We start from the raw sequence: 15,387 nt of genomic DNA, 5'->3' as shown, positions 1-15,387 counted from the left end.
TGATGGGGTCCGCTGGTGATTCGTTCGCCGGGGCGGAGGACCAGCCGGGCGGGTCCCTCCTCGACCCAGAGCACGCCGCGCGACTCGATGCGCACCCACTCGTAGGCCGCGAGGGACACCACCCGCGATCCGCTCTCCACCGCCGTCGCGGCGCTGATCGATGCTCTCTCCTCCTTCGTCTCCTTCATCATCTGTCGCCTCAGCTCCTTCCTCCTCCGGTTCTTGCACTGCTTCGTTCGCTCACGGCCGTCCACGCTCTCCTGTTGTCGACGCCCGGCAGCCTCTTGTCTTGGCCCGAGCCATTGATTCTGGTTTCGGTCCTGCGCATCGACGACGTTGCCCCGCGGTTGATTGTCGGCTTGGCCGCCACAGACGTCGTCGTCTGCCTCTGCGTCGTCGTCGGTCGGCTTCAGCGTGGGCGTGGGCGAGAGTGGTGTGTCGGTGGTGATGGTGTGGTTGTTGCGGCTCGGCTCACTACTGGCCGATTGGTAGAAGGCGAGTGTGTGGTTGGTGGCCAACTCGGGTTGGCAGTGCTGCAGATCGCGATGGCGCTCGTTGCCGTTCAGTCTCCACTCGGGCAGCCCGCGCCCCAGCTGCACTTTGCTGTTTCGCTTCTTGATAACGCAGCCGCCACGTTCATCCGACGCATTCCTCCACCGTATCGGCAGATTGCTCGCGCGCCTCTCTTCGTCATCTTCATCCTCTCTCTTCTGCTTCCGCTTCAGGTGTTGGTGAAACTTGGCCGTCGGCCAGGCCGGTGTTGTCGATGTGGAAGTGGATGACACACGAGCTGATGACGCCGTTTCGTGGGCCGCGGCTGCTTGCTGCTGATGGTGGTGCCGTTGGCGCCTGAGGGCCGGGCAGTCGCGCACCCACAGGCGGCCGCAGTCGCTCTCGATAAACCGGTGTCGGCACTGGCCGCGCTGGATGCCCACGCAGCCGCACTCGGCGTACTTTATCTCGACCTCGCACCCGCCTGGCGTTGTGGCGTGGCCCACGCTGCGTACGCGCCCGTCGAGCCATCGCTTGCCGTCCCACACACGGGCCAGGTCGCCCACGCGCACGGTCTTGCCCACCGCTAGCCTCTGGTGCATCATCACCTTCTTCCGAATGGCTGACACCAGCAGGTGTTGGTTGGTGGTGTTGGGTTGTCTTGGGTTTTCAGTGCATGCAAAAAGTAGTGTTCCAGACTGGTTCTAGAATGTGGAAATATTGATATTCGACTAATCCTGTGCATCCAATCCAATCTGGCGAAGAAGAGCGAATCGTCAGTGCAATTTAAATTTAATTGATAAAAAAAGAGCAAGAACAGATTACAAAGGGCACTAGGAGGACACGAGGGTGGTCTCCTTGCCCGTCTTCTTGATGGCAGCAAGAAGAGCATCGCTAGAAGCGGTGCCCTTCACCAGCACCTGCTTCTTGGCCACATCAATGTTCACCTCCTCCACGCCTGAGCAAACAAGAGTTAGCCTCACTCGCCCCCCCCAACGCAATTGAAGGTGAAGTGCGCACCGGGAACCTTGCCGACGAGCGTGCGCACAGCCTTGGCACAGCCCTCGCAGGTCATCGCAACTTGGAATTCGTACTGTGTAATTGAATCAAATCAAATTAAAGCGGTTGGTTGCCCACAAAAGGCTAGACTGTGCACGGGGCTGTGAGAGGGCGTACGGTGGTGGACGACATGTTCTTCGAGTTGGTTGTAGTGTTTGATCGATGTTTTGATTTGTTTGGGTTTTTGGTAGCGAAATGGACCGCGCCAGCGAATTTTCGGGTGGTACGCTCAGTGTGCGGCAGTCGGCGAGTTCGGGCGTGTGGTGTGCGGTGTGTCGCCGGGCCGGAAGGAGAGGACTTAGAGAAGGGGAAGGAGTAGGAGAGGGGAGTTCTAGAAGAACTTGATGTAGAAGATGGCGCCGGCGACGAGGATGAGAACGATGATCATGAGAAGGAGGAAGAACTTGTTGGCGATGATCCTCCGTGTCATTCGGCCGATGATGAGACCCGCCTCGTCCAGCTTGGCGTTGAGCCCTCGCAGCTTTTCTCGCATCATTTCGATGCGCGTTCGCTGGTCGGCCAACTCCTCCAGCACGTCGTCGGCTATGTCTATTGTCTGTTGCATGGTGATGGTGATGGTGATGGTGATGGTGATGGTGATGGTGATGGTGATGGTGATGGTGATGGTGATGGTGATGGTGATGGTGATGGTGATGGTGATGGTGATGGTGATGGTGATGGTGATGGTGATGGTGATGGTGATGGTGATGGTGATGGTGATGGTGATGGTGATGGTGATGGTGATGGTGATGGTGATGGTGATGGTCCTTCATCAGTGTCTGTCACACCAGCGCAGGTGCCAAGCAAGTGAGGGAACGACGTACGTGTTCGAGTGTTTGTCGCGAGGCGATGAGCCGGTCTTTGTTCTCCTCATTCTTCTGCACCACCTTGATCAATCGCTCTCGATGGTCCATCGACGTCACCTGCAGCTCCACGGCCCCATTGTTGAATAGACTGTCTCTGTTGCTGCTCGTCTGCGCGCGCAGATGACGATCACATCATCACATCATCACATCATCACATCATGAACCATGAAGAGTTGGTGGTCAGTCAGTCATACCAGGACACCAGAGAGTTGAGTTCAAGAACAAAAGGGCGTACGGTGAAGGCGATTTCGGCTTGTTTCAGCTTCTTCTTGAGCGCCTGCAGCTCCTGCTGGTGGCGCCGCAAGGAGGCCAACGATCGATCCTTGTCGGCAGTCGGCAAACTGCGCGCGTGCATCCCCATCGATTGAAGCTGCAGCAATACGTTTGGGACAACACCATGTCAGAGAGCGAGGTGGTTCTTCACGGCCGCCATCAGGTGCGACAAGTGCATGGAGAGGAAGGAAGCTGCTGGCTTGGCCAGCTGCAAGAGGAGGAACAGGCAAAGAAGAGTGAGTGAGCAACAAACAACGTACCGTGGACTCGGCGTCTTGCACTTCATTTTCGGCTTCCTCAATCTCACCTCGTTTCTCATCTTTTGAAATTGGCGAACGTGAGCGCAAGGCACACCAACACTAGATTTGGGGGGGGGGGACGCACTGCCGGATAGCGAAGGAATTCGTTCAATTCGATCAGTTACGCTGTTCGTAATCTCAAGGAAGTCTGTCTCGTAACGCATGAACAGGTCCATCTTGTGCAGTTGCGTCTGTTCTACACGGATTCAAAGGCCGTTTGTGGTTCCACGCGCCACGTGTCTAATCGATGAGAGTTTGCTGATGATCTGCCGATCTTCTTTCTTGAAACTATTTAAACTATTCGCAAAAATAGCCAACAATAATTGAAATCGGTCAATAATAAACAATCTTGCGCTGAATCAGGTTGGCGGCATGCTTGCACGAGGTCGAGGTACCTCCTTTACCCCAGTTTTTAAACTGCCTCAAACACCCCACACAAGAGCTGCGATTATTTTGATTTATTTTGGCATTCTATTATTTAATCACAAAAAACATTTTTTAAAATATAATCTCTACTCTAGCGCGGCTGTCCTTGTACTCGGGGCGCGGCGGCAGGTCACACTTCAGCACCAGCTCCATCTCCTTCCAGCCCACTGGTACCACCCTCAGGCCTGGCAGCTTCGTTCTTTCCTCTTTTTCCTCTTCACCGTTGACGCGTCGCCGGCGTGGCAGCTGCCCTGTGGCAGCGTTGGTCGGGCCTGCGGGTGGACGGGACGGAGGACCCCGATCCCAACGACTCGGACTACGAAAGCGACGGCGAGGAGCCCAACGCCGATGCCGGCGCGGACGTGCAGAACCGCCATCACCACCACGACGAGATCGTGGGCTTCGCCATCAACGGACTCAATCGGTTCCATGCGCACCACCTCCGCCGTGATGACGAATGGCTCCGCTATGCCCTGCACGAGGTCCCTCTCTCCCTCCCCTCTACTCCATTCATCGCCTGACTCCTGAGCTCACCCCGGTGCAATGTCGGCGCCTCGCCTCAGAGCCCCAATTCGCGATTCCTGGCATTCCATAAGCTGCGGCCCATGGTGGAGCATCGCACGCCACCGACGCATCTCGGCCCCATTCTAGCTTGGCAAGAACGGGGAGAGGTGCATATACCGAACGACTCACGGATTCACACTCGGTCCTCCTTTTATGTTCTGTTTTTCGTTCGTAGTCTGATCGCCTCGCTTCGGTGTGTGGCCTTCAGGTTCTGCCGGCCATCACCGACGCCAAGTCCACGGTTCTCCTCCTGGGCCAATCCCTGCGCGAGACCAATTCCGACCGGTCGATCCAGGAGCAGCTGAGCGATGAGAGCAACCAGATCAACGTATTCGCGTTCGACCTCGACCCCATCGTGGGTGACGACGAACAGGAAGCCCAGCGCTACGCAGCCGCCCACCAAACGCACCTCGAGGTATCGTGCCATCATCTGTTGCTGTGCCAACTTGCGGCCTCGCCCCATTCCCCCGTATTTATTTAACTTGCGTTGCAACTTGACCGACTACCAGGTTCGGACCACGTTCGAGGAACCGCGGGCGATTGTGCCGCACTTGCCCCCGTGGGAGGGCGGTGTGGTCGCTCAGGTACTACGCCACCTGCTTTCTCTCTCTCTCTCTCTCTCTCAGATTCGCGCATATCTAAACACTCTCTTAAACAAAACGATAGGCCCGCTCGCTCCTGCATTGGCACAAGAAGAACGGGTTCTGCGCGGCATGCGGATCGACCACCAAGTCCGTCGAGGCTGGCTATGTACGAAAGTGTAATGATGATAAAAACGCCAGGTACGCGGTATTCGTTTGAATCGAAGAAGTGGCACTCACAATCGTGCGCGCACATGTTTACCGTGTGGTGATTTTTTGCAGTTGTGGAATGGACCACTATCCACGCACGGACCCGTGCATCATTACGATGGTGGTGTCTTCGAACAGGGACAAATGCCTTCTGGGCCGAAAGTCCAGCTGGCCTGCTGGCAGGTATCCACCGCCTTCCCCCCGACACAGCCATGCGTGAGCCTCTCTTCTGACCATGCCATAAACTGAAACACCACAGGTTCAGCCTCCTGGCGGGCTTCATGGAGCCGGGAGAGACCATTGAAGCCGGTACGCAGTTGTTCGGCCCCCTCGAAGCAAAAAAGACTGACTGAGTGACTGGTATCACTGCAGCTGTGTTGCGCGAGGTGTACGAGGAAGCTGGACTGCTGTTGGACTACGATAAGGTGGCCTACAAGCTGTCGCAGCCGTGGCCCTTCCCCGCGTCGCTGATGATCGGCTGCGTCGCTACGATGCACGAGGCCGAGATCCAGCGGCAGAAGGTGAGCGTCGACTACCACGAGCTCGACGAAGCGCGCTGGTTCGACGTGAAGGAGGTCGCCGCCATGCTCGCCAGGAGCACTCAGGTACCTCCTCGCACTCTCCTTCTTGGCCTTGCCCGGTCAGCTCACGATCGGGATCCGCGCAGGAAGGGGCGCCGGAGGGTGAGTTGCACTTGCCACCGCCACTCACGATCTCGCATCATCTGGTCAAGTTGTGGCTTCATGAAAGGAAGACGAAGCGCATCAAGTGATGTGGGCTGTCTGTCCCTTGCCCGGACCGGTTACCGCGGATCATCAACATGATGCGATTCGAGGATTAATATTTAGCTGCCGGGAAATTTCCTGGTCTATGCGGGCGTGTTTGCGGTGCCTAAGATCTTTTTTTGTAGCCGCCCATCCACACGCAAGCGATTGAGACGATGGATCTGAAGCCCAAGCACGACACCAAGGAACGGGTGGTGAAGGACGTTCCTCCGCCGGTGGGTGGGTATCTGGAAGACTTTTGGCCCGAGGATGGCCCGATCGATCTCGAGAAGCTGAAGACCCATCTCGTGGGCGAGGGCCGATTGTCGAAAGCTGATGCTGCTCGCTTGGTTTCCACCGCCACGCAGGTCTTCAAGAAGGAACCCAACCTTCTTGACGTACCCCAGCCGGTTACAGGTGCGCACGAAAGATCCGCTTCGATAGTGCTTTTCAAGATGATTGTAATGCCAACCATTTGCTGGTCTTTCTACAGTGTGTGGTGACGTTCATGGCCAATTCTACGATTTGATGAAGTTGTTCGAGGTGGGGGGCGACCCCAAGACCACGCAGTACCTCTTCCTCGGCGACTACGTCGATCGAGGTACCCATCAGATCCAGCTCCATCAATTTTTCCTCTTCGTTGCATTAATCCCTTCTGTTCCAGGCTCCTTCTCGGTTGAGGTCCTTCTTTACATGTTTGCTCTCAAGATCAACTACCCTAACACCTTCTGGATGCTTCGCGGCAACCATGAGTGTCGCCACCTCACCGCCTACTTCACCTTTAAGGAAGAGTGTACGCCCCTTGTGCTGCTATCGCAGTCTCAATGAAGACGTCCTCAAACGTATCGTTGTGCGCAGGCCTGCACAAGTACGACACTGCTCTATACGACTTGTGCATGGACTCCTTCGATGCCCTGCCTTTGGCGGCCATCATGAACGGCCAGTTCTTCTGCGTGCACGGTGGTCTTTCGCCCAGCATCACCACCGTATGCTTCTTGGGCACACCCCAGTTCTTTTCTCCTTGTTGACCGTCTAACGACCCGACTCCTTACAATCCAGCTGGAGGACGTCAAGTCTATCGACCGCTTCAGGGAACCCCCGCAGAGTGGTCCCCTCTGGTAGACGCCTCCCCACCGCCCCGCTTCACTTTCTTGATATCCAATTTACGTCTGTTGCCCTGTCTCATCATCCGTCTACTCAGCGACCTTCTGTGGTCTGACCCCATCGAGTCCTATGGTCCCCATGATCACACCGAGTTTGAGTACAATGAAACTCGTGGGTGCTCTTACTCCTACGGGTACGTGCCTGTACGAACTGCTATCTGCATGGACTTGGGCTAATTTTGGTGGGTGTACTACGACTAGTTTCAAGGCTGTCGTCGATTTCCTTGACAGGAACGGGCTTCTCTGTATGATCCGCGCTCACGAAGCTCAGGACCATGGGTATGAAGCTGCTGCCTGTCTTGCCTCCTGACTGGGGACTCCAGTGTCGCTCACCATGAAGTGGTATCGATGTGCAGTTACAAGATGCACGCCAAGCACCCGGAGACTCAGTTCCCGACTGTCATCACTCTGTTCTCGGCGCCCAACTACCTCGATGCCTATGGCAACAAGGGGTAACTAGCCACACAATATCTCGCGCTCCCTCTTGCCTAATACCGCTACGGCAACTGATCTCTGCCTCCGGCTTCATTGATCTTGCGTTTATTTTTCACAGTGCTGTGATGCGGTATGAAAACACGGTGATGAACATCCGCCAGTTCAACCACTCGCCCCACCCGTACTGGTTGCCCAACTTTATGAACGTTTTCACCTGGTCGCTCCCCTTCGTGGCCGAGAAGGGTACTTTCTCCCACTCCCACTCCCTCTTCCGTTCCTTCACCTCAATGTAGCTTATCTGTCCATCGCATCCAGTCGGTGAAAGCTTGTTGGCCATGCTCAAGGTCGTCGACGATGACGAGGACGAAGAAGCTGAAAGGAAGAGGTATCCACGATTCACTTCATTCATATCTCAACCGCTTGATTCACTATGCCATCTCCTTCCAGGCTTGCCGAGAAGCCGACCGACGCTGCTCCCGAGGTGGTCTTGGATGCCGCACACAAGGAGACCATCAGGAGGAAGATCCTTGCCGCGTCCAAGATGCTGACGATGATGAAGACGCTCAGGTGACCCCGGCGAACTTTTATTACCGGGATGATGATGGTTATGCGTGCTTACTTGAGGCCTCTCTCCATCATCATGTTGAACGCATGACAGGTCGGAGCAGGAGACGATCTTGCAGCTCAAGGCCCTCGCCCCTGGCCAGCAGATCCCGAGAGGTCTTCTCGCCCAAGGCCCCGAGGCCATCCGGCAAGGTAACCATCCAGCTGTTGGTTCTTGTCTTCTTTTCCGCGTCATCGTCAGCTGACCATGATCTCTTTCATTCCTTCTTCCTCTTCATCGTCATCGTTGCAGCGATCGGTAACTTTGATCAGGCCAAGACCCTCGACAAGTTCAACGAGTCGTGGCCCAAGCCCGAGCCCTCTCCCCAGTGAGGTGACAGCGGCCGTGCCACAGAGGAGACACGACGCGAGCAGGCGAAACCACACACAAGGATTGCAAAAGAAGACGGAGAAGAAGACGAAGAAGAAGAAGACGGTGGATAGAACAGTGCTGAAGATGTCATCTTCAGCACTGTTCTATCCACCGTAGTAGTATTACCCTTAGAGTGTATGAGTGAATCAACAATTTTTATTCTGCACGTACTGGTCATGCTAATTGTAACCGTTTAATTTATTTGCAGGAAGAAGAGAAAAGAAGGGAAAGGGGTTGTGGCCAGAAGAACGTTGTAATCGATGATCAAAGAAACGAGAGAACTCAGCTGACATCACAGCTACCACCACCACCTCCTTCCTCGTCGATAGAGCGACTAAACACCACTTGCTTTGACGTCCCGCCCCCTCGCTCGACTCGGGTCGACCTGAACGTCCTCTCATTCTCGATTATTATAGAAAAACGAGGAGATGAACCGAGGGACGAAGAAGGGGGCGGCAAAAGGAGGGCACATCAAGAAGCCCAAAACAGAGATATGGAAATGGTTCAGCAAGCTGTCGCTTGAAGAGAGAGGCAATGTGCTACTCTGGGAGGATCGCGAGGGCACCTGCCTGCTCAAGCAAATGTATAAAAAGAAGGCGACTGAAGGCGAAGGCTTTTTCCTATCAGGTTACTGCCCAACCTCCGTCGATTGTTCTTTTTCAATTTCGATCAAGAAATCTCACCTCATCGCACAATCGTACAGTTGATGATCCGGCCTTGCGTAAATTGAATGCTCTTGCACGTAACAACGATCCCATGCTGCCCCCAAGCGAGAACTTCTGCTTCACCAAGTTCTCCAACCTCGACAATTACTTCTGGTACGTCTCGGCTGCCGCCTCATCAAGCTCGAAGAGCCTCACGACTTCTTCACAGGCATCCCGAGAGGGTGATGCGCGTTGACCACAAGCTCGAGGACGCCATCCGGCTGTGCGACACTCGCGAGTACTGCGATACACTCACGGTCGCGTCTGACCTGCTGAAGGACACTGACAAGTACACCAGCCTCACTGGCGTCCCAGAAGATGAAGAGAATGTGTGTGCACCACTATCTGACACCACAACTCTGCTGAACACTCAGGTTCCTGGGCACCATGGAGGTGGTCACGCGTGGTGGCTTCCTCACGAGCCCGTGCAAGGTCACCTGGGACGAGAAGGCCAGTGAGTGGGTGTGGGACGCACCCTCCTGGTTCCAAAGCATGGGCTACTACACTCTCGGCACCTATGTCGCTCACAAGCTGGAGCAGGTAATGCACCCTCGAGGCCTCTCTTGCTCTCACGATGGACCGAATCCCGCATGTCTGACCACAACACTGAACGATTGCATTGATGCCTTACTCTCGACAGGCCATATGGAGGAGCTACTGGCAAGCTCACGATCTCGACCCGCGCAAGAACCCCACGCGCCCGCTGGGCAAGGGCAAGGGCACGCGCGAGCGAATGTACAATTTTTCGCCCAACACACAGGGCCTGCACTCCAAGCGGCACCTCATCAGCTTCTGGAACAGCCTCACCGCTGACGGTACTCGGGCTCCTCACCCGCTTCTGCGCTCTTTGTTTTCGAAGGGCTCGTTCTCACACGTCATCGACTTGGCTGGGATGCTGTTCGTGCTTTATAGAGCGCCATCGCATCGTTGGAAAAATGGGCAACATTGTCGAGGAGGTGCTGATTGGGGACAAGCGCAAGGAGGGCAAGGCGCTCGACTACCAGAAGCCACTCAAGACGCTGCTCGACCTGCTCGTTACCTTCCTCGACGATAAGGCCATGGAGATGCAGGACTGCCTCGACTACCCCTCGAACAGCAGCCACCACTTCTCCGCCACGGTTCGCAACGACCCGTCCAACGAACCCCACTTCATCGAGTTCGTCTACTTCTCGCCCATGCACCGCGCCTTTGAGCCGTTGGACCTCATCGTGCGGCGAATCGGGCGATGCATCCAGTCGGGCTACACCGAGAAGATTGGTACGACCCGAGTTGAGCTCACCAATGCACACGGTCGCTTATGCGGCTGAGCTGACGCCTCCACGGCCCGATCTCACTGCTCGTAACGTGACAGCCATGGACCTCATTCTAGGCGAGGAGAACGACAAGCGGAAGCGCAAGTCGAAGAACAAGCAGAAGTCCAGCGCCAAGGCCAACGCCAAGGCGGGCCGTGGAGGCGGTGGTGGCAAAGCGAGGAAGCAGCCGGATCAAGGTAATCAGAAGCGACAGCGGGAGACTGCCGAAAAGCAGAAACAGGACAGGATCAAGAAGAGCAAGGATGTACAAGTACGCGTCTTCCTCTCCAGGCGCATTTCTTCACACACGTTTGCAGTTTTTACTTACAAATGATTCTGCAGAGATATGCGACCGCGCTTGTACGGTCGTACCTGCTCGATCGAGTTGAGGCCTTCCTGGTTCGCTCTCCCGCTTTCCCACACCTCAAGACAGTGTGACTCACACGTGGCTATTTGGCACGCCGACAGAATGAGAAGTCCCTTGCGGCCACGGAGAGCAAACTTACTGACCAATCGGCTATCTCCTCGAGTTCCTCTTCGACATCATCTTCCTCTTCATCGACATCCTCACTGTCCTCTTCTTCTTCTTCCTCATCATCAACGTCCTCGTCATCATCCTCGTCGTCTTCTTCGTCTTCTTCATCAACGTCATCATCTTCGCTGGGGCACAGTGCCCCCCACGCTGCGACGCCGAAGAAGCGAAAGAAGAAGAAATCCAAGGGCCGATCGCGAAGTGCCATCCTGCAGCGGCCGGAGCGACCGCCGGAGAGCGAAGGTGCTTCGCTGGGCCAGGGTCAAGCCGAGGCGAAGGACGATGGAGCCGGCACTGCGGAAGGCGGACCGAAGAAGTCGCTGAAGTTCAGCGACACGCTGCACAGGGGCAAGTCGGCCGAGCTCGGAAGGAGCCTTGATGCGGTTATGGAGGTAGCGGTGACCGAGGCGGCTGAGCTCATACCCGTACGACGCGTGGCACTGCGCTCCAGCCTCGGCAACGACGACACGACAGTCATGAAGCGACGCTACAGCTCCCCGGCGCACATCCCGGACCACCAGCCCTCGAGCGGCGTCAGCAGCAGCTACGCGAGCAACAGCAACAGCTACTGCACGACCGACGATGACGAGCTGAGCTACACATCAGAGAGTTACTACTCCACCGACGAGGAAAGCGGTTCCGTCGAAGACCTCGCGTCGCCGCTCTATCACGGTAAGCTGCATTCCCGCTCGACTGACTGCCAAGAAGAAGTTAAACTCCTATGTGCTTGTCCGTTGTCTGACTCATATCTCTCCAGGGAGCGAGATTGGGTCGTGGCATTCGTCCGGGGAGTCTCTGCTTGCCTACTTGCCGGGCGATCTCAGCTTGAACGCGGCGGTGATCGCCGGCCACGTGCGGTCGAGCTCGGACACCTACTACGACATCAAGAGCGACGACGAGTACTACTCGACGTTCACGGTCGTGTCCTCGCGCCGGAAGCGCAACAGGAACCGACAGAAGGTGGCCACGAGCGAGGAGGCCGAGGCCGAGAGCGAGACGCACAGCGAGAACGAGGTGGAGGCCGACAAGGAGGGCGGCAAGGGTCGAGGCCGCGGGCGACGACGGAAAGCGGTCATCAAGCGGAGCAAGAGCCAGGAATGCTGCAGCCGGAAGGAGGTGGACAAGTCCGCCGCCTCGCCGGCGAAGAAGCCCACCACGCCGACCGCCAGCGCAGCGACGACGACTTCCGCCAGCGCGCCCGATGAGAGCCCGACCTCTCGGGGGGCGGTGCGAACGACGCGCAAGAGCACCAGCAAATCGCTTCCGCACGAGGTCAAGCGGAGCGCGCCGGCCGCGCTCTTCCGCGAGAAGGTGAGCGGCATACTGAACCGGAGCGCGCCCTCGTTCTCGGCCATCGTCAAGGGCCTGACCGAGGAGAAGGGGAAGGGGCGAGAGAGGCCCGTTTTTGCTGTACAGAAGGAGCGCGAGGGACCCGAGAGGAAGGAAACGGTCGAGACGACGACTACGCCTACGAAGCCCGCCGTAATCGCCACCACCGGCTCCTCTTCGGCCGTCGCCAAAGACCCCAATAAGGTGATGACCTACAGCGAGGTCGTCAACCGCAAGGAGAGCGGCGGCAGCGGCAGCGGAAGTATGCCGGCTGTGAGCGTAAGCGTCAGCGTCACCACCAGCACCAGCAGCGCGCCTCAGCCCGCCGGCGTGGTGCAGCCGTCATCGTCACCGGCGGCATGGCCGCAGATCAGCAGCAAGGAGGAGCGAACTGATGAGGAGAAGCGCGCTGCTGTGGATAGCAAGGGCAAGGAGCGGATCTACGACGACGTGGAGGAGGACGAGCAGGTGGAGGAGGAAGGTGAGTTCGACGACGATGAAGGCGACGAGTCGCCCACGGAGGAGGAAGAGCAGTTGGTCAACGAGGCGACCAAGCAGCTCCAGCTCCAGCTGCAGCAGCAGAGCGGGAGCGCGGCGGGTCGAGCCAGGATCCGGCCCATCCCGATGCCGTTCACCAACCTCAACATCCACGCCGGGCGGATGACCAACTCGTCTCCGCCCTCGCCCTCGTCGCACTCCACTCCGCCCTCGCCCATGATCAACTCCCTATTGCCGCTGTCGTCGCTCTCTCCGCCCTCCTCGCCCGACGTCATCCAGCGACGAACCCGAGCTCGGTAACCGCCCATCCACCCGCGAGCGAGAACGAGCAGTGTTCATTCGAGCTGACACACACCCACACACACAGGGCACGATCTCAACCGCCGACGAAAGAGGTTACAACGGTCACTACACCGCTCGCGGCCGCGCCCAACCCACAAATTACCCACCGGCCACAGCCCTACCGGCACTACAAGACGACGGACAGTTTGATTCAGCTGGACAAGCAGGGCCAGAAGCGGAAGGTGGTCGAGTCGCTGCCGGAGCTGCAGCTGGCCGACCACCTGATTTCTCAGAGGAGGAACACCTACCAGCAGTTCCCGCATCACTACATGCGCGAGAACGGCGGGAGCGGGGAGAACAACTACCACACCGTCAATCGGTACGGCTACAACTACAACCGCCCGCGGCTCTGGCAGATCATTCAAGAGGAGAGCGAACGGAGGTACGTGCACCCCCCCCCGCTCGTCGAGCTCCATTCAGCGAACAGTCGCCGACACGGACTGACCGCTCGACTCAGGGAGCGAGAACGGGGCAAGGGGGAGCGTATTGGCGCGCGATCCAAGCAGTGGCGGGGCGCGGGTGTGCCGCCGTTACCGCTCTTCAATGGAAGGTACGCTTCAGCTCCCCGTTGCCCCACTCGCTTTTCTCATCTCACCCGCAACGTGCACGCACACACAGACCATCACCGCACGGCCCGCAGCGCGCAGCCCCATCGGTGCAACAGCAGGCCATGCGGTACTCGCGCGTGAGCCACCTGCTCACCCAGTCGCTGTCAGACGTGGAGCGGGTCGTCTTCCTGCACAAGGAAATCGAGGACTACGTGGACCACATCGTCTCCCTCACCAGCGTCAGGTCAGTCTCAGTCCCCTCTCTCGCTTGGTGCTTTGGTTCGCTGGTCTCAGCTCACTCACACATCGCTACACACACTCGCATCGCTACACACACACACACATCGCCACACACACACACACACACACACACACACATCGCTACACACACACACACACACACACAACACACACAACAGACGGGTCTACCAGGAGCTGATGATCTCCAAGATACGCGCCATCGTCGCGAAGCTGTGGAGCAACTCGCTGGTGGAGTGCTACGGCTCCTACGCCACGTCCCTCTGCATACCCTCGTCCGACCTGGACCTCGTCGTGCTGCTCTCCCCGGCCAGCACGCTGCTCTGCGGCTACAAGTCCGTGGAAACCAACAAGTACCACCACTACTGCTACCCCTATTCCTGCCACCATGGCTTTTGGCTGTCCTGATAACTTAATTTATTCGTGCGTCGCACATGTGTTGTACGCAGCGCGGGCTCCAATGACAACCTGCTTCGACGAGACTGGACGCACATGCAGATTTTGGTCGAGGAGCTGCGCAAGCATGATTGGGTGCATTCGCTCCAGTTCATCGACACGGCCAAGGTACACGCGCGCGCCTGTTACGACCCTACACTGCATCGTTTGCGCGACAAAGTGGGCTAAACTAACAGAGGTTGTTACTTTACAGGTCCCTGTGATCAAGCTGATGACCGTCGCCGATGGCCACACAATTTTGATGGATGTGACCTTCAGCTTCTCCAACTCCACCTCGACGTCGTCTCCGCTTCACGCGTCGACCGCGGAGAGCCTGGCCGACCTGCCCTTCAATCCCACCTCCCTGCTCCGGTCCAATGCCAGCACGTTCGAGCACAGTGGCATCGGTATGCCCCCGCCGCGCCTGGCACGCTGTAGTCGTCAGTTGCTTGTGGTCACGTCACTAACGTTCTCTCCCCTCCCCCGCGCTTGGCGCAGCTGCGTCGCACCTGGTGCGGAGTTACATCCGTTCCCTCCCGGCGCTCACGCCGCTGGCGCTGGTGCTCAAGCAGTTCCTCAGCGAACGAGGACTCAACAACACCTACACCGGAGGTGCCGTGCCTTTCAGCCCCCGCCACACACACACACACCACACACACACACCAACCGAACCGACGTAAAAAGGAACTCACGCGCGCTGTTCATGTAAAATATGTTGTGTTGGTGCTTGGCGCGGCTGCAGGGCTTTCGTCGTACTGTCTGGTGCTGATGATTGTGGCGTTCCTGCGAATCAACAAGGTGCCGACGGTGAGCGTAGAGCAGGAAAGGTACGATTGGGAGGAGGTGGTTCGAATAGCGAAAAAGAGGGGTTTGTTGGGGGGGGGGCGACCCAACCAACTAACACGCGTGCGTACGCCAGGCGGAGGGAAACGGGTGGTCGGGGGTCGCCGCCGCCGGCATCGTCATCGGCCTCGGCGCCCGGCCTCAAGGAGGAGGAGAACCTGGGGGCTGCGCTCCTGGGCTTCCTTCGCTTCTTTGGTCTTCAGTTCGACTTTGACAAGATGGGCATCTCCCTGCACAATGGCGGGTGCGTCTCACCTGTGACACTCCACACTCGCTTTTGGTTCGAACCCAACTCACCCGCGTTGTGTTCCACATGATCGTCAGGTGCTACTTCTACCTCACCGAGTCGTGCAACACGTTGGTGATCGCCGACCCTTTCAACCCTGAGGTACATCGGCACCACCAGTGAACCACCACCACCCCACTACCCCACCACCACCGTTGTTTGAATGCTCGGTCTGATCACAACACACAACGCAGCGCAACATCGGCCACAGC

At 57.5% G+C, this 15,387-nt stretch overlaps 8 protein-coding genes across 8 annotated transcripts; 4 read left to right on the top strand and 4 right to left on the bottom strand.

Moving 5' to 3' along the window:
* Window positions 1-41: 41 nt before the first annotated feature.
* ACA1_013680 (uncharacterized protein) lies at window positions 42-1,094 on the bottom strand (the record flags this gene model as incomplete). The annotated part of the gene is made up of 1 exon (XM_004353540.1): window positions 42-1,094. A coding segment is annotated over one exon (1,053 nt), but the record flags the coding sequence as incomplete, so codon positions are not given.
* Window positions 1,095-1,325: 231 nt separating this feature from the next.
* Window positions 1,326-1,683, bottom strand: ACA1_013670 (copper chaperone Atox1, putative; the record flags this gene model as incomplete). Its single annotated transcript, XM_004353539.1, has 3 exons — window positions 1,326-1,450; window positions 1,513-1,585; window positions 1,669-1,683. 3 exons carry the CDS (start codon window positions 1,681-1,683, stop codon window positions 1,326-1,328), a joined length of 213 nt encoding a protein of 70 aa, XP_004353591.1.
* Window positions 1,684-1,882: 199 nt separating this feature from the next.
* Window positions 1,883-2,772, bottom strand: ACA1_013660 (uncharacterized protein; the record flags this gene model as incomplete). Its single annotated transcript, XM_004353538.1, is given in 3 exon segments — window positions 1,883-2,318; window positions 2,338-2,525; window positions 2,653-2,772. The coding sequence occupies 3 exon segments, from the start codon at window positions 2,770-2,772 to the stop codon at window positions 1,883-1,885; spliced, it is 744 nt and encodes a 247-aa protein (XP_004353590.1).
* A 45-nt stretch (window positions 2,773-2,817) lies between these two features.
* On the bottom strand, window positions 2,818-3,165 carry ACA1_013650 (uncharacterized protein; the record flags this gene model as incomplete). The annotated part of the gene is made up of 3 exons (XM_004353537.1): window positions 2,818-2,898; window positions 2,951-3,009; window positions 3,075-3,165. 3 exons carry the CDS (start codon window positions 3,163-3,165, stop codon window positions 2,818-2,820), a joined length of 231 nt encoding a protein of 76 aa, XP_004353589.1.
* Window positions 3,166-3,361: 196 nt separating this feature from the next.
* Window positions 3,362-5,457, top strand: ACA1_013640 (hydrolase, NUDIX, putative; the record flags this gene model as incomplete). Its single annotated transcript, XM_004353536.1, has 11 exons — window positions 3,362-3,380; window positions 3,511-3,585; window positions 3,662-3,897; window positions 3,979-4,086; window positions 4,188-4,394; window positions 4,489-4,563; window positions 4,646-4,761; window positions 4,843-4,953; window positions 5,030-5,079; window positions 5,143-5,375; window positions 5,416-5,457. The coding sequence occupies 11 exons, from the start codon at window positions 3,362-3,364 to the stop codon at window positions 5,455-5,457; spliced, it is 1,272 nt and encodes a 423-aa protein (XP_004353588.1).
* Window positions 5,458-5,710: 253 nt separating this feature from the next.
* On the top strand, window positions 5,711-6,656 carry ACA1_013630 (calcineurin subunit a, putative; the record flags this gene model as incomplete). The annotated part of the gene is made up of 5 exons (XM_004353535.1): window positions 5,711-5,951; window positions 6,028-6,135; window positions 6,199-6,327; window positions 6,393-6,520; window positions 6,594-6,656. The coding sequence occupies 5 exons, from the start codon at window positions 5,711-5,713 to the stop codon at window positions 6,654-6,656; spliced, it is 669 nt and encodes a 222-aa protein (XP_004353587.1).
* A 288-nt stretch (window positions 6,657-6,944) lies between these two features.
* ACA1_013620 (protein phosphatase 3, catalytic subunit, beta isoform, putative) lies at window positions 6,945-8,068 on the top strand (the record flags this gene model as incomplete). The annotated part of the gene is made up of 7 exons (XM_004353534.1): window positions 6,945-6,976; window positions 7,054-7,149; window positions 7,251-7,375; window positions 7,448-7,517; window positions 7,580-7,699; window positions 7,791-7,888; window positions 7,989-8,068. 7 exons carry the CDS (start codon window positions 6,945-6,947, stop codon window positions 8,066-8,068), a joined length of 621 nt encoding a protein of 206 aa, XP_004353586.1.
* A 796-nt stretch (window positions 8,069-8,864) lies between these two features.
* ACA1_013610 (nucleotidyltransferase domain containing protein) lies at window positions 8,865-15,298 on the top strand (the record flags this gene model as incomplete). The annotated part of the gene is made up of 19 exons (XM_004353533.1): window positions 8,865-8,926; window positions 8,982-9,143; window positions 9,187-9,352; window positions 9,453-9,627; window positions 9,725-10,069; window positions 10,164-10,375; window positions 10,447-10,538; window positions 10,776-11,308; window positions 11,394-12,759; window positions 12,831-13,187; window positions 13,233-13,324; window positions 13,453-13,597; window positions 13,773-13,964; window positions 14,061-14,175; window positions 14,261-14,453; window positions 14,545-14,658; window positions 14,789-14,873; window positions 14,966-15,133; window positions 15,214-15,298. The coding sequence occupies 19 exons, from the start codon at window positions 8,865-8,867 to the stop codon at window positions 15,296-15,298; spliced, it is 4,659 nt and encodes a 1,552-aa protein (XP_004353585.1).
* Between the last annotated feature and the right edge of the window lie 89 nt (window positions 15,299-15,387).

Source organism: Acanthamoeba castellanii, assembly GCF_000313135.1.
Source record: "Acanthamoeba castellanii str. Neff unplaced genomic scaffold scf7180000083751, whole genome shotgun sequence".
Taxonomy (NCBI): Eukaryota; Discosea; order Longamoebia; family Acanthamoebidae; genus Acanthamoeba; species Acanthamoeba castellanii.
The sequence above is the reverse complement of the archived record's forward strand: the minus strand, read 5'-3'. Positions and strand labels throughout refer to the sequence as shown.